This window comes from Martes martes, assembly GCF_963455335.1.
Source record: "Martes martes genome assembly, chromosome: 4".
Taxonomy (NCBI): Eukaryota; Metazoa; Chordata; class Mammalia; order Carnivora; family Mustelidae; genus Martes; species Martes martes.
The window spans coordinates 89256566-89279550 of record NC_137891.1 but is presented as its reverse complement, the minus strand read 5'-3'; the positions used below and the strand labels follow the sequence as shown (position 1 = coordinate 89279550).

Genomic DNA, 22985 nt, shown 5'->3' with positions numbered 1-22985 from the left:
CATAGCCTTGTCTGCTTTACACTACACATTCGTGGTCTCTAGGACTCACATGTGTGCACACAGACACACACTCTCTCCTCCAGTCCCTCAGAGCAGAACTTGTGGACAAAACATGTGCCAGTCCTAGGGTAGTAGGTCCCAGAGCCTGTGAGCAGCAGATGCCTAAACAGCAGCTCAGTCCCGCCTTTTCTACAGAAGACTCGCGCATTATGCTGTCCCTTTCCTGGTTACCTTCTCTCTTCTGAATGCCCTCCAGGCCCACATCGTGTCCCACCCACCCCACCCTCTGGCCAATGTCCAGCCACTGACCAGGCAGAAGTGACGTTGGCATCCCCGGGTTTAGGCCTCCTCTGGTCTCTGTGGCATCATAGGGCCTGCCATGTAGAAAACTAGCTCTTGAAAGTGAAAACTGTAATAGTAGGAATAAGAGCAACCACCAAAAGACTCGTAGAATAATGAGAACGGTATATTCTGGAAATCAGAGCGAAAATTGTAAGAGAACAAATGGAGAAGAAAGATAGACCCATAAGGTATGTGTGGTAAGCCCAGGTGTAAGGAAGAGGATTTGCAGCGGAACAAGAAATGTGACGCAAGTGTCGTCCTCAGCCGGGGGGAAAGGCATGGGGACCAGCTTACCAAAGGTTCCTGGGAAGAGGGAGGGAAGGAAGGGCCTGAAAGGAGACCCCATAGAGTCATCCTGTCCTGGATGCATTTAGCGGTGATGGGCAGCATGAACACTAGGAGCTCAGCCTTTGTCACAGATTCAGAGGAATGCAATCCGAACAGCATGCAGTTAAATACAGTTAAATAGGGTGGGGTGATGACATCTTGATACTGATCCCTGAAAGAAATGTAGCATTTCCTTCTGAATGTGGCAAGTGAGAGTCCTTTCATTTTGTCATCAATGCAAAATTCCGGTTCTATGATACTGCATCCCGGTAGATACTGTGACATGGTTTTGGGCTCAGTGTCTGCTGAGCTGATGCAGTTAGACAAAGAGGGAGAGTCCAGAGTGGCAGCTTTGGACTAGAGAGACTGCAGAGAGGACCAGCACCAGCCTCTAGTTGGGTCATCAGAGAGCTCACACCTCTGTTAAGGGAAGGGTTGGAGCGTCCAGCCCAGCTAGGAATACCGGTTTATAACTAATCCCAGGCCTTATTAAGCTATACTGTGGTGCACATTCCGTTGCAGCTAGCTCTTTCCTAACTTATCCTCGATGGTTTTTTTACTTTTATTTTTTTTTAATTTTTAAAAGATTTTATTTATTTATTTATTTGAGAGAGAGACCAAGACTTAGCTCCAATGCAAGCCTGCAAGTGGTGGGAATAGGCAAAGTGAGAGGGAGATGGAGAGAATCTGAAGAGGTCTCTGCACTAAGCCCTGTGGAAACCCGAGATAATGACCTGAGCCAATACCAAAAGTTGGAGGCTTAACCAACCCAGCCATCAAGGTACATCATATTTTTCAACATTTCATTAAAGATATTGTTTTTGAGTAATCTGTGCATCCAACATGTTGCTCAACTCTCAACCCTGACACCAAGAGCAATCTCTGTTTTAAACAGAGGTGGGAAAATCTGCTTGAACAGCAAGTTTCATGTTAGTTACTAAAGGGGTTTGGTAGAAAGAGCCTTTTTTTTTTCCTTTTCTTTTTTTTTTTTTTTTTTTTTCCTTTAAGGGATTAAAGCAAGTTTTGGAGTTCTGGAACCTGGGCATCTCATAGACAATATAAACTGTATTTCTGATGCTGTGGTTTTTGGTTTTTGTTGTTGTTGTTTCTTTTCAGTGTTCCAGAATTCATTATTTATGCACCACACCCAGCGCTCCATGCAATACATGTCCTCCTTAATACTCGCCACCAGGCTCACCCAACCCTCAAATCCCCTCCCCTCCAAACCCTCAGTTTGTTTCTCAGAGTCCACACCCTAAGGTCTCAGTAAGATGACCTTTTCAAGGATTTGGACTTTGGGTAGGTGATGTCGGGGAACATGGAAAGATGCAAGGTTTGTTTATGGAACACTATCAGCACTGGCAATTCTATGAACGTAGTAAAGAAGTAATAGTTGTTTCCCATGGAGACAGGACAATATTTGGGATGCAGGTTGCACTATGACTTGTTTTCATCTTTCCTAAACAATATTGTGAGGTAGCCTTGTATTGTCTCGTTTTATCAAGGTCTCAAAGCAGTCTTGTCTGAGGTTGATATTCTGCATGCACGATTATTTATTTCAAACATGAGAAAATACAGTCAGGCTGGGAGTGTCAGTTGAGGGCATTCAGAGGCTGGCATTGTTCCTTCTCACTAGAAATCCCTAAAACAGAGAACAAGAAAAGAGAGAGCTCTGGTCTCAGAGCTGTAGGGGCAAACCTGACTGGGAAAGTGTGAGTTTGACTAAGCATTTTGAATTTCCTGTGTCTCTATTTCTAAAGGACTTGTTCCTGCATGGGTTGTCCCAGATGTGAAGTTGGTAGAAGAGGCAGCTAGATATGAGCCATAGGCCCAGATGGTGGTACATGGTGCTTTTGTGGTTTCCCAGTTCCTGAGCTATCAGATCAAGAACAGCAGGTGCAGAGCCTGTGCTCTCCTTTCCATCCTGGGTCCTACAATAACCTCTGGCTTCATTATATTTACATGGTGGTTTCAATCCTCCAGTGGGGACAGATGGCAATGACAGTTCCAGGAAGAACTTTGTTAGAGCCCAAACTGTCTCTATTGACTAATAGGATGAGTCTCTTGGATGATTGGAAACAACTTCAGTTGGAGACCACCCTGTGACTGCTGGGTCAGCTGACTGTGTTTTAGTCAACTAGAGAAGTTCTTAAGAAATGGGGAGCAATCCAAGCCCACAATGAAAAGAGAAAACATTGTGAAAATGGATCATTTGTCATTGACCAAATGGGTAATAGAGCTCTCTTCAGCACTTTCTGCTTTTCCCTGGGTGCCACATGGAATTCACAGCCCCCAAGTATTCAGAATTACTTGGGGGCAACTGACTCCTGTCCTTTCAGCCCCTCCTGATCCATTTGCTTTTCTGCAAATAAATGAAGAGAAAGAGTTACATTAAGAAGATTCCCCCCTCACAAATGTCCACTCCTATGTTCCATGTAGCACAGAACAAAAATATAAGCAGCATAATTATAGGCATCTGTGAGACAAATCATCCCAGAAAGCTTAGGTAAGACCCTATAAGCAATCACTGGGATTGCTCTCTTGAGCCATTAAACAAATGTCCTGATATGACAGGCCATCATCACAGTATCCTGTCTTGAGTCCATGCAAACAACAAATGATTCTTTTTCCCAAGATTGGGGGAACTACCTGGCTCCTTCCTAAAGTGTTGCTGCAATATTCAGGCTTTTCCATCTGAAATCCTGTTGGTTAATGGTTTAGAGGAATTAACCATTGTGATTAAACCAATGAATGGAATCTGCACACCATCAAATCAGAATAATCTTCAAAGCCACAAAGAAACAGGGACTGTTTATGGGTAAGGAAAGTTTCAGGATCCTGCCTTGCTCCAGAGAAACATACAGTGTATGATAGCATGGGTCTAGTTCTGATTCTCCAGTGACTTGAGATAAGAGAAATGAAGAGATCAATTAAGTGAGTACAGTGACCCATGGTAGTGGCATCTCCAAAGATATAGAAAAGGCTGCCAACAGCCTTGGCAGGCATCGAAATTCAGGGATATGAGTTAAGAATGGAAATTAGATCCTCACAAGAGATGCAAGAGATGAGTTCAAAATAGGAGGTCTGGAAGTGACCTTATGTGCCTGGGCTAGAGAGGTACACGATTCTGTCAAGGCTGCCTTGAGATCAGTGATGGACAGTGGCCCAGACATAAAGGTATTGTGGCTTAGACAAGAGTTGAGCAAAACTCACTGACTCATTAAATGTCTTATTTCAAACTCAAACTTAGAGCCTGAATCAAGAGTTTGTAAGTATATAATTGACTTATGGGGGGTCAAGTCACTGAGTCTACACAGCGTGTGAGGAACAAGATATATGATCATTACCTGGGGGACCACGTGAAGTTTCATCCCCTTTGGAATGGGACCTTTCAGAGGCTACATCCAGAGCAGAGCCAAGTTCCTGATCATCAAAAGGGAATTTTCCATCACTGTAACACTGGTTACTTTCACACCCTTCTTCCAGAATTGAGGAGTCAAAACACGTTCATGCACTGTGTTCCATAAGACTGCCTTGTTTTCAACTTCATGCTGCTCCCTGCTGTGCCGGTTGAGATAGGAATGATGAAAGATCAAATCAGGAGGTTCAGACACCATGTCTTCCTAGCTGGTACTGATGGGAGTTAATAGGTTGTGCTCACAGAAAGCAACTTGGCTGTCCCTTTGAAGGGAAAAACTATCCTCCTATATGAGGATCAAAGTGTGGCCTCCTTTATGGGGATCAGAGAGAGAGCTGTAGATGCTCTGTGCACTGGCCTCATAACCAAGTGGTGGAGGAGGAGACTAAACTCTCCCTGTCATAGTCATGACTCCCACACACAGAAGGAATCCAAACCAGTGGCTTCCACCCTTCTGCATACATTGCATTGACTTTCATCAGCAGTGCCCAAATGACTATAGTTCCTGAGGCCTTACAGATTCTCAGGCATTCTGACTCCGATGAATATTTTCTCACTATTTTGATATGGCATGCATTTATTCTTCCATCTCCTCCCTTGCTATCAAAAATCCTGTCAACAGGATGGTGTCAAACAGACACAAAGCTGATAGGCTTCTCACCTGTGTTTTCACCACTGAGGAGAGAACAGCTGATTACAGGAATCTGTGGGCTGGTTCAGCTATGCGTGTCTACTCTTTGTAGGTTACTCAACATGAGAGGGAGTAAGAAATTGAGGCCTGCACAACTACCACATGGAAATAGAGGACACAGTTGAAGGGTATATTCTACTATTGGCTGAACGGATGAAATAGTTCTAGGCAACACTTTTTCTTTATCCCTGGATGTGAGGTCTCCAGGGGTCACCACGAAAATTCATAGTCCACAGTTTTCAGTTACCTGGGGCACATTGGCTGTTGTTCTTTTCCTTCCCCAAGTTCATCAAGACTTTCTGCAAATAAGTTTGGAGGCAGAAGGTCACACTAAGGAAATCACATTTTCTATGTTACCAACACAGTGACCATACACACTGCAAGGACATTAAGATTCTCAGTGTAAAACCATACTGTTCTGGCAGGGATATTCCAGGATGCCCAAGGGTAAGCCTTCGGAGAATTAGACAGGACTGTGCCCTGACCTGCTGGGGAAATTCTCTTCCTTGTCCCCTACAAATTATCCCAATATCCTCCTCTAATGTGAGTCTGTGAGAAGAGGTTATAATATATTTCCCCCCCCGAGAAGAACCCAGGCACCTGCTAGAAGTGTTGCTGCAAAAGGGGATAATTCCACGAGATATCATGGTCTTGTAGCTTCTCAGGAATTTATACTTGAGACTAGACTAATGAAGCAATTGTAGAAACCCTCAAATGAAAAAGAATCTTTGGTCTTCTTCTGAAACAAGCCATTTGTGGTTTGAGTGATGCCAGAGCCCCACCTTGCTTCACAGAAGCAAACACACAAGGTAATGACACAGTTGTTTTCAGGTGACTGCTTAGCTAAGTTGAGCCAGCATAGAGAAGAGAGCAACTTGGAGTGAGAGCAGTGAAATGAGGAAAAGCCCCTTATGTCAGCCAACAATGTTGGACAAGCCTAGAACCTCGAGAGAGATTGATCGTAAAGAGAAAGTATCAGTGCAAAATGCAAAAGACATTTGATCCAAGTAGGGTATCTGACAACACCTTTGTGGATGTCCTACTGAGGTGGATAGAGTTTGTCACCCCTGACACAGGTGCAATGGCTTGACACTCGGGTCATGGAGGCCAAGGCATGACCCCTACCTAGGATGGTTGAAGGCTCCCTGACCCACCTGAGCTCTGTGTTTCCAAATCCCTTATGTCCTGATTGAAAGCAATGTGTGTCTATAGGGCCTGTTTATAGAGATGACCTTCCACAGTGTAGACAAAGTGTGTGGATCAAACAATATGGACACTACCTGAGGGAGCACATGGAGTTTCATCCCCTTTGGAATGGGAGCATTCACAGGCTAAATCTGGAGCAGAGCCAAATTCCTGTCCATCTAATGGGAATCTGCCATCACTGTAGAACTGGTCGCTGTCACGCCCTTCTTGCAGAGTTGAAGGAGTCAGAACACATTCATCCTCTGTGTCCTGTGGGACTTCCTTCTTTTCAACCTCCTGCAGCTCCCTGCTGTGCCAGGTGAGACAGGAATGTCAGAAGATCAAACCAGGAGGATCAGACTGTGTGGCTTCCTAGCTGGTGTTGATGGGAGTTAATAGGGAGTGTCAGTAGAGGCAAAGGGTCATTGCCTGGAGAGGGAAAAAGTTATCCATCCTACAAGAGACAGAGTGTGGCTACCTCAGGGTGGGAGAGTAGCAGCAGCAGATACTCAGAGCACCAGCCACAGAAGGACCTACAAGGCATGAGACTCAACCATCCCAGTATGGTACAGTCACCACATGAAGTGCAGATGGAGACCAGCCCAGAGGCAACCATCATGTTTCCGAGTCTGGTTGACTTTAACATGGATTGAATCAAGTTGTTCCAGCTCTGGAGTGTTTGCAGACAGCAGGAACTTGTGCCTTCTAGGTACCTTTGTATAAATAGTGTCACATGACTCCCCATGTTTTTGGTTTTTGGTTAGGTTCTTCTCCTAGTGTTTAATTTTGCTAGTTGTCTGTTTACAAATTCCTTTATGGTCACCTTCCTACCATGGATCTTAGAGAACCATGTAGGGAATAGATATGCATCTCCTCCCTGTGTCCATTTACAGAGAAGAACAGCTGTTTTGTAGGTATGGGGAACCCTAAGGCTGCTAATTCATCTTAGTCTTACAAGCCCCATAGAGACAACAGAAAGCCAGGCTCACAGGGCATCCGGGGTTGACCCTCTGCAGTCTTGCATATCCTTGCATCTGGCACCTGGGAATCTCTTGACCTCACTTACTTTTCTTTCTATGTCCATGTACATTTTTACCTACACATTACCAGTTCCTGAATATTCATTGTCACCTGGGGGTCAGTGTTTCTTCTTCTTCTTCATCCTCCTCCTTGTCATAATTTTCTGCAAAGAAATCCAGAAATGTCCCGTCAGCTATTTCCCACATCACCACTATAAACAGAGTGGTTTCTATGGCCCTAGAGACATAAGTGTCTTTGCATGACTAGATGTTCTCCTGAGTTTAGGGCAGTGTCTTTAAGAATTGCTGTGACCTGGATTTCTGATCCATCAGGCAGTGTGTCTGTGATTCTGAGGCTCAGCATCACTGAACCTGGGCAACTGTTTCTCCTGTCTCTTGTTGTCCATATCAAGGGATTGTTGTCCAGGTTCAGTCTTAACTTCCACAACTGTGTCTTGCAGCAGGCTCCAAGTCCCACCCCAGGCACAGACTCTGTGCTTTCACAGCTCTCACTCAGAGCCTCCTTGTGTCCTCACAACAGGACACCCACTCTGTCCTACATCCCTCCACTGGGGACTTCATGGACCCCCTCATGGGCTTCAGCGGTCTCAAGGGGACATCTGTCTATGAAAAGTGTTCCAGTCCAAACTGCGTTCCTACCTCCAAGTCCTACTGCATCCAGTACCTCATCCACCTCCACATGGTCAGGGCCTTTCTTTTTTACTCTAGTGCGTTCAAGAATTTTCCCATTTGATCACTATAGGGACAACATTTTATTTCAGATATGTTGTAGATGAGGAGACAGTAATGGAGAAAGTAGAACTCACTCTCTCACCCACAGTTAATACAGACCAGGCTGAGTCTGGGAAGCTCCCACATCTGCAGGGATCCTTGCACACTAACAAGCTGCCTCCTGTCACATTCCCCTTTCCAGGCTCTAACACTGTTCGATGCTGCCTCCTACCCGAAAGGCTGTGTCCCCTCAGGGAGGAAGAAGACAGGTGGACCACGTGACCTCGACCCTGTGCATAGCTCCTCTCTGCTACCACCTCCCAGTGCTGGTCTTCTCATGGCCCCACGTGCGATGGGGAACCCAGGACAGCCGCTGCAAACAGTGTGAGGGCAGGTGAGGAGACTCTTGGGAGCTCAGGGGCTTGGAGCAGTGCAGTGCAATCAGAGTATCTTACCTGCGCTGAGCTTTCGGGCAAGGCACTTGGCCAACCTGCATCTCTCAGCCAGTTGCTCTTGCAAGCCTTTCCCTTGGGAATGCTCAGCGTTGTCATGGATGAGGAGGTCCTAGAGATGTTTATTGAGTAGTTGAGAAACATCTTTCCCTTCCCGTAACTTCTGATACAAATGGGTCAGTTCTTTATCCTGATATTTAATTAGGATATAATATTGCCTAAGGTGGGACAGAGAGAAAATTGTAAAATGCAAAGAGTTGAATAATAGATTATAAGAGGTTTTGTGAAGATTTCTGGCAGAATTTCCTTAAGGAGCCCTCAATGTGGAATTCTGGCCTCTGGTAGTGACCTGTCTGTGGCAGAGAAAGTAGAAAGTTAATCAAGGCCTCCTCTGTATCAGAGTGTGCTCCTGTTCATGCCCTGGACATTCCTTGCATCTTTCCTTCTGTAAACAAAGCCAGGGGTCCTCCTAAGCACACTTCAGAGAGATGCCCCTTCAGCTGCTCACTTGGGGCACACGCATTTCCCTGGAAAACTACATATAGTGCAGTGTGCAGTGAATGGACACAGCGCCAGACACAGAAGCGTGGACAGTGCAGCTGGCATTAACTGGTGCACGCAGGAGAATGGCAGGTCAAGAAGACAGCATTTTCTGAGAGAAAGGATGGCAGACTGTAGTCAGCCAGGTCCTGACAGTGTGAAAGGTAAATGAGGTATTAATCTCACAACATTGTCAATGTGCTAAATATCACAAATTTTTCCCTTGAATTTGGTGAATTTGATCTTTTTTTTTTTTTTTTTTTCAAAAAAGAGAATGAGGCTCTGAGTCATTGGAGTCTGTGGTTTACCAATCACTGTTGTCTAAATTGTTTTAGATATGTTTGTACAATGTGCCTGCCATGACGGTTTCTGCCCTTCTCCAGGCCCAGACTTGCTGCTACCCCAAGTCAGAGATGCCCACAGCTTCCCTCCAGCCACCCACACAGAGCCCTCCTTACCTGAGCTTCTCAGCCAACATGTCTGCCTGCTTGCCCGTCTCAAACAGCATCTCCTTCCCCAGCACGGATTCAATGATGTTGGTGGACTGTTCACACTCTGAGAAACAGAGACGGCTGTCTCAGTGGAAAGCTGGACATGCTGCTATGCTCGCTGCCTTCAAGGGAGGAGGCAGGGTCCATCCCAGGACAAATGGAACCTGGCAACCAGGCTCTGCGCTGGGAGCTCCACGTCTCATTCCTCAGCCTCCCAACTACAGGACACTGGATTATTCCCTGTTTTAGATCCCAGAAAAGAACAGCCTCAGGGCACAGAGAGGAACTAGATGCCCTGATTAACTGGTATTTGGCAGAGTTGGAATTCATATCTCCTGACGCCAACCCTGATCTTGGCCACTCTAGCAAGCTTTGCAGACTCTTAAGGAAAACACTAAGCAGGGACATGATATCAGGCCCCCAGGACTACAGGACCAATCAATCACCTGAGCTGGGATTTCTATAGTGAACAAGCGTCTCAAAGGTAAACATTCATCCAGATAGAACTGTGTGAACTAGAATGCATAAAACCGGAAGGACCTGAAAGGACCATGGCCAAATCCTAATAAAGTTTGTGTCGTTAGAAGTACTAGAATTATGAACAGAGTTTACATGGTGCCAGATTCTGCTGTGAAAGCTTTACAAGGAATTATTCAGTATTTGTTTTGACTCAGAAAAGTAAGTCTCATGACAGTAATAGAGGCCCAGGAAGATAGGCAGCATTGATTTGTGTCCAGACCGACTGACCCAACGCCCATGCTCTTCACCCCTCTGCCATGTTACCTCCACCCATGACCTCGGTGATAATCTGTTTTCATCATCTTCCCAACTGGCTTCCCACAGCTATGTGATGACTATCAGGAAAGCTGGAATCAAAACTTTGTTGTCCTTCACTAAAAGCTCATCATCTCTTCACTTTCTCTAGAGCAGGTTTCAATTTTTGCTTTTTTCAGCCTCAGTCATTTTTAATTATACCTCCCCTTGTTGTATTGAAAGCAAACTGTGAGAAAATGACAAAAATTCAGGCTCATAGTTGTCAGGATTCCTTCCTGTCATTCGGCTGTGCATGTGCCCCGTTCTCATGGCTCCTTCTGTCACCGCAGCCCCCTCCTAATGAACAGGCAGCTGAACTCCCCATTTCAGGCTGACTGTGGGGGAGGGCTTGCCACCACACTGGCTTGGATGGTTTCTAGAGCTGTGGTTTCCCCCACTCACCCTCATTCTCACTTGCTCACATGTCTCATGGCCCAGGCCTGGAACTGCTGGCTGTCCTGCCTCACTGAAGGTTCCCCAGTTCAGGCAGGGACAGAGAAGGTAGCATAGATTGTCTGATGTTCCCCAAAACACCCCCAGCCTTCTCATTGGGTATCAAATAGCCTCCATGTACTCGGGAAGCAGAGTCTGAGCAGGGGTTCTCTCTCGACAAAGGGGTCGCTGTGTGGATGGTGTCCCTCATGGATAACACGGTTTCAGGGAAAGCAGACCCCACTTCCATCTTGTTGAAAGTAGATCATGTCACCTGCTATAGTTCTCTCCCCACCCCACAAACCTGGCACCATGTGTACAATCAGCATGTTTCCCCACTCTAGGTAGCTTGATGCTTTGCCAATGGGACATCAGAGAAGCACAACTTGAAGCACAACCTTAGTCCCAGACACCTGGGCCAACAGTGATGAAGGATCTGCTACCTGACAGAGAGGATCCTGACAGGACCAGTCATCTCTGTCTCTGCACCAGGAATCAATCACTGGGATGAAAACTCTAACCCACCCTATAGGTCACTGCTAACCTGGGGAGGATGCGAACATACTTGTCTTCAGTTTTCCCATCCTCAGCAAACTGAGGGTCAAATACCCACTCCTACCTTTCCTGCATTGTGGTCAGAATAAAATTTATGGTGACATTGGAAATGGAGAAGAAAGCATCTGGAGAGGCTTTTCATTTCTCAGAAGGAATACAGACAGCCATGACTTTGGTGACCAGGACCTTGTAGGACTTACTGTATTTGTGCAGTTGGTTGGCCAGGGAGTAGGCAGTAGTTTCCGATATAAAGAGTTTCTCCTTGAGGTCTCGGAAGTCCTGCTTGATTTTCTACAGCTGCGATTGAAGCTCTGGTTTGATTTCTGCCCCTGCCTGGGACAGAGGGCCAAGAGGTGCTGCCATGGTGACGTGTGGCAGAAAAGGTAGAGCTGGGATCTGAGAAGAAACCCAAACACACAATGGGTTAAATTCCAGTGACATCAAGTTGGTTTAATCAGGACTGAGGGGTAAAGATACAGGAATTCTTTACTTACTACAGGAACAATTCAAAAAACACCCCACAGCATTTGAGAGTCAGTAACCACAAAAACAAGGTTCAAGATGACAGAGCTGGGAGCTGGAGGCACTGCTCATAGCTCAGACTCCAACCAGAATGACCGAGGGAGCACCCAGAATGCCAGCTAATGCACTAACAGAATGGAACGTCCAGGGTGTCAGTGGAACCTGGGGAGCCCCTGCCTTCTGGTTGCTGAGGCCATGCTGATACACAAGACTGCCTGGTCTCCCCTGAAGGTCACTACTAATGGGGCCCACCCCTCAGTGGCCACTCTCAGTAGTTGTATACCCTTGTGCTGATAGCACAGTTCCCATCTCTTTCTAAAACACTATCTCAGCTTAGTTCTCATTGTTCAATATTATGTGTGTATAAAGTCATCAAGGCAGAAGTAACTTCCCAAGATGTTTTCTTTCTTTTCTTTTTTCTTTCACTTTTTTTATTGATTTCAGAAAGAGTGAATGGGGGATGGGTAGAAGGAGAGAGGGTGATAAGGGCCTCAATGTCACAACCCATGAGATCATGACCCTAGCCTAAACCCAAAGGTCAGATGCTCAACTAACTGAACCATTCCGGCACTCCTCCCAACATGTGTTCCTAAGGGCTCTCATAAACTCAGCCCACTTCTCTTTAAGGTAAAATAGATCTTAAGCCTTTTCCAATAAGGGAAATTTTCTAAAGTCGTAGATTATCATGATGTTCTTCTCTAGGTCTTCTCTGGTTTTCTTCTCTATCCATTAGAAACAAAAGAGAAACATGATAGCAGTTTAGTTATCTTTAGTTGCTTTGTTTTTGAAAAGCTTTTCAATTTATTTAGATCTTCCTCCATTTCAATATTTTCTTAGGATGTATGTAGTAAATCTTTAAAGCAAAAACAAAGCAAAACCCCCCAAAAATCTAAAATAAAAACACGAGAAAAACCAGAGTTAGTTTATGCAATTAATTTTGGAAAACTGTTTTCTGTCCCAACTCTCTCAAAATTCTTCTTCTTGCATCTGTGTTAGGTGGGCTTCTTTTTGCCTTACGTGAATGTATAATTTCAATTTTCTTAGCTATTTTCCTAGGAGTGAAATTTCTGTGACCTACATAACCCTGTGTTTAACTTTTTGAAGAACTGCCAAACTATTTTCCAAAGCAAAGCAAGGACACCATTTTACATTCCCACCAGGAATGTGTAAAAATTCCATTTCTCTCAAGCTTCCCAACATGTGTATTGTCTCCTTGTTTGAAGTCATACTAGTGGGGTAAAGTGGGATCTCACTGTGCTTTAGATTTGTATTTTCCTAACGACCCATGATATTGAGCCTCTTTTCATGTATTCACTGTTGCATTGGTATTATCCTTTAAAGAAATTCTACTCAAACTCTTTTTCCTATTCTTATATTGGCTGTCTTATGACTGCTTAGTTGTAAGAGGGTTCTTTCAATGTATTCTAGATAGCAGACCTCCATCAGATATACAATTTGCAAATATTTCTCCCACTCTATGGGTTGCCTTTTAACTTCCTTGATAGTGTCCTTTGAAACAAAAAGCTTTTAACTTTAATGAAATCCAGTTTATCTATTTGTTGTTGGGTTAGTTGTGCATTTAAGAAGCAAGGATCTAACCCCAAATCATGAAGATGCATAAGTGTATGTTCCTCAAAACATTGCTTTTGAATGAGAACTCTCCTGGGTCTTAGTGGGTGGTGGAGATTATTTAATAATGTCTCTTGTTTGTTGATTGATATTTCTCTCAATTCATACTCCTGTGCCTGTTTTCCCTCCTGTGGAGCATGCTGTGGCCTATAACAGAGATTTTGGAAATGGTATCTATCAATATCCTGGCTTAGATTCAGGGGCAAGTCCTGACCTGGTCTTACCTCACTCAGTTTCACAAATTGCTCAGGGCCTTTAGAGGTAAGTAGCTGATAATCTTTCTGAGGTACACTTAATTGTCCAGTAATCCAGATCATTCTAGGGCTAGAGTGGACTTTCTCAGTCCCCTTCAGGCCAAGAAGACTGCCAGGGTTGGACCTAGTCAAAACTTTCATCTCTGGTCTTAATGGAAAGTAGACATGCTTCAGGGTTTTGGGAAAGTTGTTCCTTACAAATTGGTTCCTCTCCAGTCTTTTTATTATATACATGATTTCTTCCAACTTGTCTGTTCTTTGCCAATTGTCTGTCTGTGCTTTTAAAAATGTGTAAAGGAGAATACAAGGTCAAATATATCCTTAGCAAAAAGTACAGTTCCTGTACACTATCAGGTGATCATACTTAATACTAGGAACTATTTTATTACCCAGATGTTATCCTTTTCCTGATGAGGGAAAAAAAAAGCTCAGAAAGATGACAAAGCTTCACAAGGTCACAGATCTAGTGAAGAGAGGAGGGAGCATTAGAAATCATTTCTGGAGGCACCTGGGTGACTCAGACAGTTAAACATCCAACTCTTGATCACAGTTCAGGTCTTGATCTCAGGGTCGTGAATTGGAGACCTGTGTTGGGGCCCACTTGAAAAAAGAAAGAAGGAAGGAAGGAAGGAAGGAAGGAAAGAAGAAAGAAAGAAAGAAAGAAAGAAAGAAAGAAAGAAAGAAAGAAAGAAAGAAAGAAAGAAAGAAAGAAAAAGAAAGGAAGAAAGAGACCAATGTAGCAGATACCCCATTGGGTTTTCATAGGCTTATGAATCATTTGGATATCTTCTTTTGGGATAAGCTTTTTTTTTTTTTTTTTAAGATTTTATTTATTTACTTATTTCTCGGAGAGAGAGAGAGAGAGAGAGCAAATGCAGGCAGAGGCAGAGAGAGAAGCAGACTCCCTGCTGAGTAAGGAGCCCGATGTGGAATTCCATCCCAAGACCCTGGTATCATGACCTGAGCCAAAGCAGTGGCTTAACTGACTGAGCCACCCAGGTGTCCCTTGGGATAGGCTTTTTAAAAATATTCTTCTCATTAATATACAGGTTATTTCTCACTTTCTTTGCGATTTGTAAGAGTTTTTCATATATTTTAGATGGGTGTTTTGTCAGATATATGTTTTGAAAATCATCATTCCTGGCCTGTAGATGGCCTTTTCATTTCTAAAGACTGTCTTATATGTACCCCAATGTTCATAGCAGCAATGTCCACAGTCACCAAACTGTGGAAAGAGCCAAGATGCCCTTCAACAGATGAATGGATAAAGAAGATAATATCCATATATACAATGGAATATTATGCCCCCATTGGAAAGGATGAATACTCAACTTTTCTATCAACAGGGATGGGACTAGAGGAGATTATGTTGAGTGAAATAAATCCAGCAGAGAGAGTCAGTTATCATATAGTTTCACTTACTTGTGGAACATAAGGAATAACATGGAGGACATTAGAAGAAGGCAAGGAAAAGTGAATTGGGGGAAATTGGAGGGGGTATAAAGCATGAGAGACTGGGGACTCTGAAAAACAAACTGAGGGTTTTGGAGGGGAGGGGAAGGGACCGATGGGTGAGGCTGGTGGTGGGTATTAAGGAGGGCATGTATTGAGTGGAGCACTGGTTGTGGTGCATAAACAATGAATTTTGAAACACTGAAAAAATAAAATTAAAAAAATAAAGACTGTCTCATTATGTAAACAGAAGAATTGTTTTTGTTTTCCTTGAAGTACATTTTTTTTTATTTTCTATGAAGTACAATTTAATTGATTTTTTTAAAGATTTTATTTATTTATTTGACATACAGAGATCACAAGCAGGCAGAGAAGCAGGAGGGGTGGGGGTGCGGAGGGGAGAAGGCTCCATGTCAAGCAGAGAGCCTGATGCAGGGCTCAATCCCAGGACCCTAAGATCATGACCTGAGCCTAAGGCAGAGGCTTTAACCCACTGAGCCACCCAGGCACTCCAATTTAATTGATTTTTTTATGGTGAGTGCTGTTGTATCCTGTTTTAGAAATATTTTCCAAGATTATGAATGCCAAGATTATGAATATTTCCTATTATTCTTTTATAAGCTTTGTAAATTTTGCTTTATATCTCCAATTAATTTCAATATATGGTGGAACTGTTTGTTAATATTTACTTTTTTAAAAACAAATCTTCTTTTGCTCTAGTACAAGAATATGGATATATATATACACACATAAATAAAATCAAAGAACTGTACTTATTTTGTGGATGTATGTTTAAATCTTTATTCTTTCACTTTGATATATTTATGTTTACTACCACCATACTAGTTTTTTGGTTTTTTTTTAATTACTGGAGCTATAGAGTGAGTTTTGAAATTACGTGGAGTCCGCCACGTGAGTGCTTTTTCAAGATTGTCTGTCTTATTTAGGTTCATTGATTTTCTTTTCTTTTTTTTTTTAAGATTTTTATTTATTTATTTATCTGACAGAGATCACAAGTAGGCAGAGAGGCAGGCAGAAAGAGGTTCGTTGATTTTCATATACATTTTTTTGGTGTTATTTATTTGTCAGAAAGAAAAAGCCAGCACAAGCAGGGGAAGCACAAGCAGGGGGAGCTTCACGCAGGGGGGCAGGCAGAGGGAGAAGCAGGCTCCCCGCAGAGCAGGGAGCCCACTGCAGGGCTGGATCCCAGGATGCTAGGATCATGACCTAAGTTGAAATAAGATGCTTAACCCACTGATCCACCCAGTCGTCCCTTCATATACATTTTAAAATTGGCTTGTCATTTTCTTCATAAATACCTTCAGCAATATTGATCACAGTAATGTTCGTTTGTTATCCTAATAAAACAGTCTTACAATCAATGAACATGCTACCTATTTTTCTGTTTACTAGTCTTCTTCAATTTCTCTCAGCAATAGATTTTAGGGGTCTTGTGTCTGCTTCATTTTATATATTCTTAAGCATTTAATAATTTTGGATGTTAATCTCTATTGTGCTTTACTGAATTTCATTTTCTCACTATTCATTGTCACTATGGAGAGACACAATAGATTGTGAGATCAGCTTTATTTAGGTATAATTTAGGTATAGTAGGCTGCATGGCTTTAAATCATACAACTAAAATGCATTTTGGTAGATGTACACACCAATGCAGGTTTCTGCTACAGTCACGATACAGGCATTTCCACTACATCACAACTTCCCTTGGGCCCCTTTGCTGTCCATCACTGCCTCTAGCATCAGACTCAGGGAACCATCGCTACTAGAGATTACTGCATTTTTCACAACTTCATATAACGGGAAACATACATATATTCTTTTGTGTCTGCCTTCTTTCATACATTGCAGTGCAGTGATTTTGAAATTCACCCATATTCCAGGGCATCTGGGTGGCTCAGTTGGTTAAGCGTCTGACTTTGGCTCAGGTCATGATCTCAGGGTCTTGAGGGTCAAGGCCCATGTCCATTTCGCTGGTCCCCATGGAGCCTGCTTCTCCTGCTCCCTTTGCTGCTCCCCCTGCTTGTGCTCTCTCACTCTCTCTATGAAATAAACAAAATCTTTAAAAAAAAAATCATCCATATTCCCACCTGCATCAATATTTCATGACATTTTTATCGCTGGGTAGGATTTCAAGGGTTTTATGTTTGTTGATACATTCATCTGTTACTGGACTTTTGTGTAACTTCCAGTTTGAGGCAGTTACAATTCAGGCATAATAATAAAACTGTTATGAACATTGTCATGCTAATCATTCTGTAGACATATTGTGTAAATACCTAGGAATGGAATGACTGTCCATAGGATTTGTGTTTGTTTAGTCTTATAAGTATCTCAAAGTCAGCTTTTCTAAGCAGTATTATTTTTCATTCCCACAGCTACATGAGACTTCCGGGTGTCTTATGTGAGATTTCAGACTTTCTGACTTTAGCCATTCCAGTAGATACACGATGGTATCTCTTTGTATACTGATTTCTTTTCCTCCTGACTAATGGGTTGTGCCTCTTTTCATGTGCTAATGAACCATTCATATATCTTGTTTTGTGAAGTTCTATTTAAGTCTTTTGACCATTTCTTTTATTGTGTTGATCCTCTTCTTAGACATGATACCTAATTCTAGAGAAAAGTCCTGTGTTGGCGATAAACATACTTCTATACAGTGACTTCCCTTTATGTTCTCTTAAGGTTTTCTTTTCATTGACAGTTACATATAAAAAGATAAAGATACATAAATTCATTTTCATATCCAAAGGAATAATTCATTGCCTACTTTAAACAGGCTATGGTTGATTTTTTTTTTTTTTTTTTTGGAAACTGTAAAAAAACACTTACTGAATTTCAGGGTATGAAAGCTTTTTTGTATTTTAAACTGTTTCAACAGGTATATTAAGATATAATTTAGACAAAATAAAGTGTATATAATTAAGTCTAATATTTTATAAGTTTGAATACATATATGCATCACCTAGAGAGTGGACATATCTATCACTCCCAAAAGTTTCCTTATGCTTCTAGCAATTCCCACTTCACATTCCCATGTCAGGAAACCAGTGATTGACTTTCTATTACAATAGAATTATTTGCAATTTCTAAAGTTTTATATTAATGAAATAATATGCTATGTACATTATTTTGATGGTTTTTTGCTCAGAATAATTATCTGGGGAAAAAAGGGTTTTTTACCCAATTTGTTATGCATGTGAAAAGATTACTCTGGGGGGAGACAAGATGGCGGGGAAGTAGGAGGAGGCGCCTTTTCAACCTGCACCCTAAAGTGAGCTGATTACCTACCAAAGAACTCCGATCACCCATGAAATCAGCCTGAGATCAGAATTATACACGTCTGGATCTCTACGGGGGCCAGAAGACGCCAGTGGGCAGGTAAAGTGGAGTGGGAACGTCGGACTGATATCGGAAGATAAACAAAAGGGGGAGGGAGCCACCAGAGGCGACCGACTGGAAAATAATACCCCAATACGAGAGTGCCCGGCATCTGGGGACCAGCATTAACTTGGAGTCTTGTTGAAAGCACTCAAAAGAGCAAAGACTCGAGCGGGGAAATTGTGGGAATCGGGGCGGATAGGGATAGGGGCTTAAGTCCCCAGACCCAGGGCAGCCTCCCCTGGCGCTGAGCCGGAGAGTGCGGCGGAGAAACCTGGTCTTTGTCCCGGAGCCGCCAGTGCGCCCGAGAACGGGTGGAGTCCGGCTACCGTGAGGGGCTGGGAGCCACACCAGACAGCAGAACGCGCACCTTACTGGAGATGTGCGCGTGCCTCAACCTCCCCTGAGAGAGGTGCACGCCCAGCCTGGTGTTCTGGGACCCACGCGGCGATACACCCACGCGGCGATAGAGCCGATAGAGCTGGAGGCGCCGCGCCCCAAACCATCCCCTGGGAGAGGTGCGCGCAAGCACTGAGCTCTCAGCCCCAGCCAGCGGGAAAATCTCAGTGTGCTTGGAACCTCTCTGGCGGTCTGGAGCTGCCCAGACAGCCACAGCTGCCTTGGTTTTGCATACAAGCAGGAGATCCTGCGTCCCCAGGGACCGTGACTCAGAACCTGCTCTGCCAGCGGCCCAGCGGCTGCAGCACCTGCAGAGGAGCAGACTGAGGCTTCTCTCTGAGAGGGAGGTTGGGGTGCAGTTTTCTTTCCTCTAAACCTCCAAAAACCATCAAAAGCTGTCAAGGCGAGAGAAAAGAAGTGAACAAACATAAAAACCTCCAGAGAACAAAAACCTGAAAAAAAACGTTTTTCTCAGAGCCCACCCCCTTGAGGGGGTCGGGAGGACTTAACTCAGGGAACATCATTGACTGAAAACCCACGTGGCAGCCCCCTCCCCCAGAAAACAAATCAGGAAAAAAAAAAAAAAAAGACTACAAGAGAACAACCACCACTACTTCATAGATACAACTTTTATTTTTAATTCTTTCCCACTATTCTGGTTCATTAATTTTCTTTTTTTATATAGATAATTTTTTAACCTATTTACCATCACAGTGAGATGTCCAGTACATCAAATTCCATGATAAACTTCTAACCTGAATTTTTTGATACATACACATGTGTTTTTCTTTTGCTTTTCTATTTTCTTAATTTTTAAAAAAATTTTTAATTTAGTTTAGTCCAGTTTATTCCTTTTTTATTTTTATTTTCTAATATTCATATAGAGTTAAACTTCAAGGTAATCCCCTTTCTCCAAGCAATGCTACCCCTATAGGTGAACCAATTTTTAATCCCCCTTTTTCTTAGGAAAGTTGAGTCCTTTAACAAAGATATCAAGATACATCCAGGAAGAATCAAAATAACCTTCCTCGCCCACACCGAGAATCTATAACCATGCTCCCATCTTTTTCTTCTGCCAGTGTCTCTGTGTATTTATGTTTGTCCTGATAGTATATAAATCTTATACTTGGGGTTCTTCTTGACGAGGCTCCTCCTTTTTTTTGCTTATATATATATATATTTTCTCTCGTCATATACTTTTATCAGTCTTTTTGTTTGTCTGTTTTTGTTTGTATACGTCATAAATCTTACCCTGGGGCCCATTTGGGCTGAACCTTCACTTTTATCTTCCCTTTTTTTCCTGTCTCTCTCTCTCCCTCTTTTTTCTTTTTCTTTTCTTTTTTCTCTCATTTGGGTGGGGAATCCTGAGTGCTCAGAAGCGTTCCAGGGTGCACCTTGACTGCACCACGGTCAATACATCCACCTACATCTGTCCAGTCATCTCTCACCAAAATGACTAGGAGGAGGAATCCCCAACAGAAGAAAAATACAGAGGATGGGCCTTCTGCAACAGAGCTAACGGCTATCAACATAGACAATATGTCAGAAAGAGAATTCAGGCTAACAATTATCCAGGCAATAGCTAGGTTGGAGAAAGCCATGGATGACCAAACAGAATTGATTAGGGCAGAATTGAAAGCGACCAGAGAGGAGGTTCATAATGTTAGGGCAGAGCTGAAGGCCACCAGGGATGAGGTTCACAACGCTCTCAATGAGTTCCAATCTAATCTAAATTCTCTAAAAGCTAGGGTAACTGAGACAGAAGATAGAATTAGTGATCTGGAGGACAAACAAATAGAGAGAAAGGATCAGGAGGAAGCCTGGAACAAACAGCTTAGAAGCCACGAAAACAGAATCAGGGAAATAAATGATGCCATGAAACGTTCCAACGTCAGAATTATTGGAATCCCTGAAGGGGAGGAGAAAGAAAGAAGTCAAGAAGATATAGTTGAACAAGTTTTTCATGAAAATTTTCCCAATCTTGCGAATGGAACAAGTGTTCATGTACTAGAAGTAGAAAGGTCCCCCCCCAAGATTATAAATTCAAAAAAAACATCCAGGCACCTCATAGTAAAATTGAGGAATCATAATTGTAGATACAATCTCTTGAAAGCCGCTAGGACAAAGAAGCTCCTTACGTACAGAGGAAAGCCCATCAGAATAACGTCAGACCTGTCCACAGAGACCTGGCAAGCCAGAAAGGGCTGGCAAGATATATTCAGGGCACTAAATGAGAAGAACATGCAGCCAAGAATACTTTATCCAGCAAGACTGACATTCAAAATGGATGGAGAGATAAAGAGTTTCCAAGACCGGCAAGGCTTGAAAGACTATGCAACCACCAAGCCGACACTGCAGGAAATATTAAGGGGGGTTCTATAAAAGAGGAAAAATCCTAAGAATAGCATTGAACAGAAATATAGAGACAATCGACAGAAAGAAAGACTTCAAAGATAACACAATGTCAATAAAAACGTATCTCTCAATAATCACTCTCAATGTGAATGGCCTAAATGCACCCATAAAACGACACAGGGTTGCAGATTGGATAAAACGACAGGACCCATCCATATGTTGTCTACAAGAGACCCATTTTGAACCTAAAGATACACCCAGACTGAAAGTGAAGGGATGGAGAAGCATCTTTCACGCCAATGGGCCTCAAAAGAAGGCCGGGGTAGCGATTCTCATATCAGATAAATTAGATTTTAAACTAAAGACGGTAGTCAGGGATACAGAAGGACACTACATCATTCTTAAAGGGACTATCCACCAAGATGATCTAACAATTGTAAATATCTATGCCCCCAATATGGGAGCAGCCAATTACATAAGAAAACTATTAATCAAGATAAAGAGTCATATTGATATGAATACATTAATAGTAGGAGATCTTAACACGCCTCTCTCAGAAATAGACAGATCATCGAAGCAGAAAATCAATAAAGAAATAAGAGCATTGAATGATACATTGGACCAGATGGACCTCATAGATATATACAGAACATTCCACCCTAAAACAACAGAATACTCATTCTTCTCAAGTGCACATGGAACCTTCTCCAGAATAGACCACATACTGGGTCACAAATCAGGGCTCAACCGATACCAAAAGACTGAGATTATTCCCTGCATATTCTCAGATCACAGTGCTTTGAAACTGGAGCTCAATCACAAGGAAAAGTTCAGAAGGAACTCAAATACCTGGAAGCTAAAGACCACCTTGCTTAAGAATGCTTGGATCAACCAGGAGATCAAAGAAGAACTTAAACAATTTATGGAAACCAATGAGAATGAAGACACTTCACTCCAAAACCTATGGGATACAGCAAAGGCGGTCCTAAGGGGGAAATTCATAGCCATCCAAGCCTCCCTCAAAAAAATTGAAAAATCCAGAATACACCAGCTGTCTCTACACCTTAAAGAACTGGAGAATCAACAACAAATCAAACCAACTCCACACGTAAGAAGGGAAATAATCAAGATTAGAGCAGAGATCAACGAGGTAGAAACCAGAGATACAGTAGAACGTATCAATGAAACTAGAAGCTGGTTTTTTGAAAGAATCAATAAGATCGATAAACCATTGGCCACACTAATCCAAAAGAAAAGAGAGAAAGCCCAAATTAATAAAATTATGAATGAAAAGGGAGAGATCACAACTAACACCAAGGAAGTAGAAACAATCATCAGAAGCTATTATCAACAGTTATATGCCAATAAGCTAAGCAACCTAGATGAAATGGATGCATCCCTGGAAAACTATAAACTCCCAAAATTGAACCAGGAAGAAATTGACAACCTGAATAGACCGATATCTAGTAACGAGATTGAAGCAGTGATCAAAAACCTCCCAAAAAACAAGAGCCCAGGACCTGACGGATTCCCTGGGGAATTCTATCAAACTTTCAAAGAAGAAATAATACCTATTCTCCTGAAGCTGGTTCAAAAAATTGAAGCAGAAGGAAAACTTCCAGACTCTTTTTATGAAGCCAGCATTACCCTGATCCCCAAACCAGGCAAAGACCACACCAAAAAGGAGAATTTCAGACCGATATCACTGATGAATATGGATGCTAGGATTCTCAACAAGATCCTAGCAAACAGGATCCAACAGCACATTAAAAAGATTATCCACCATGACCAGGTAGGATTCATCCCTGGGTTACAAGGATGGTTCAACATTCGCAAATCAATCAATGTGATAGAACAAATCAATAAGAGAAGAGAGAAGAACCACATGATCCTCTCCATTGATGCAGAAAAAGCTTTTGACAAAATCCAGCATCTGTTCCTGATTAAAACGCTTCAAAGTATAGGGATAGAGGGAACA

At 42.7% G+C, this 22985-nt stretch overlaps 1 protein-coding gene across 1 annotated transcript in view; it reads left to right on the top strand.

Moving 5' to 3' along the window:
* The window catches only part of LOC308341633 (myomegalin-like), a gene marked incomplete at both ends in the record, with an annotated part of 134856 nt that extends 126754 nt beyond the window's left edge, over positions 1-8102 (top strand). Inside the window, 2 exon segments of the mRNA XM_080801657.1 lie at positions 7524-7685; positions 7917-8102. Coding sequence (XP_080657783.1) covers positions 7524-7685; positions 7917-8102 — 348 coding nt within the window.
* Between the last annotated feature and the right edge of the window lie 14883 nt (positions 8103-22985).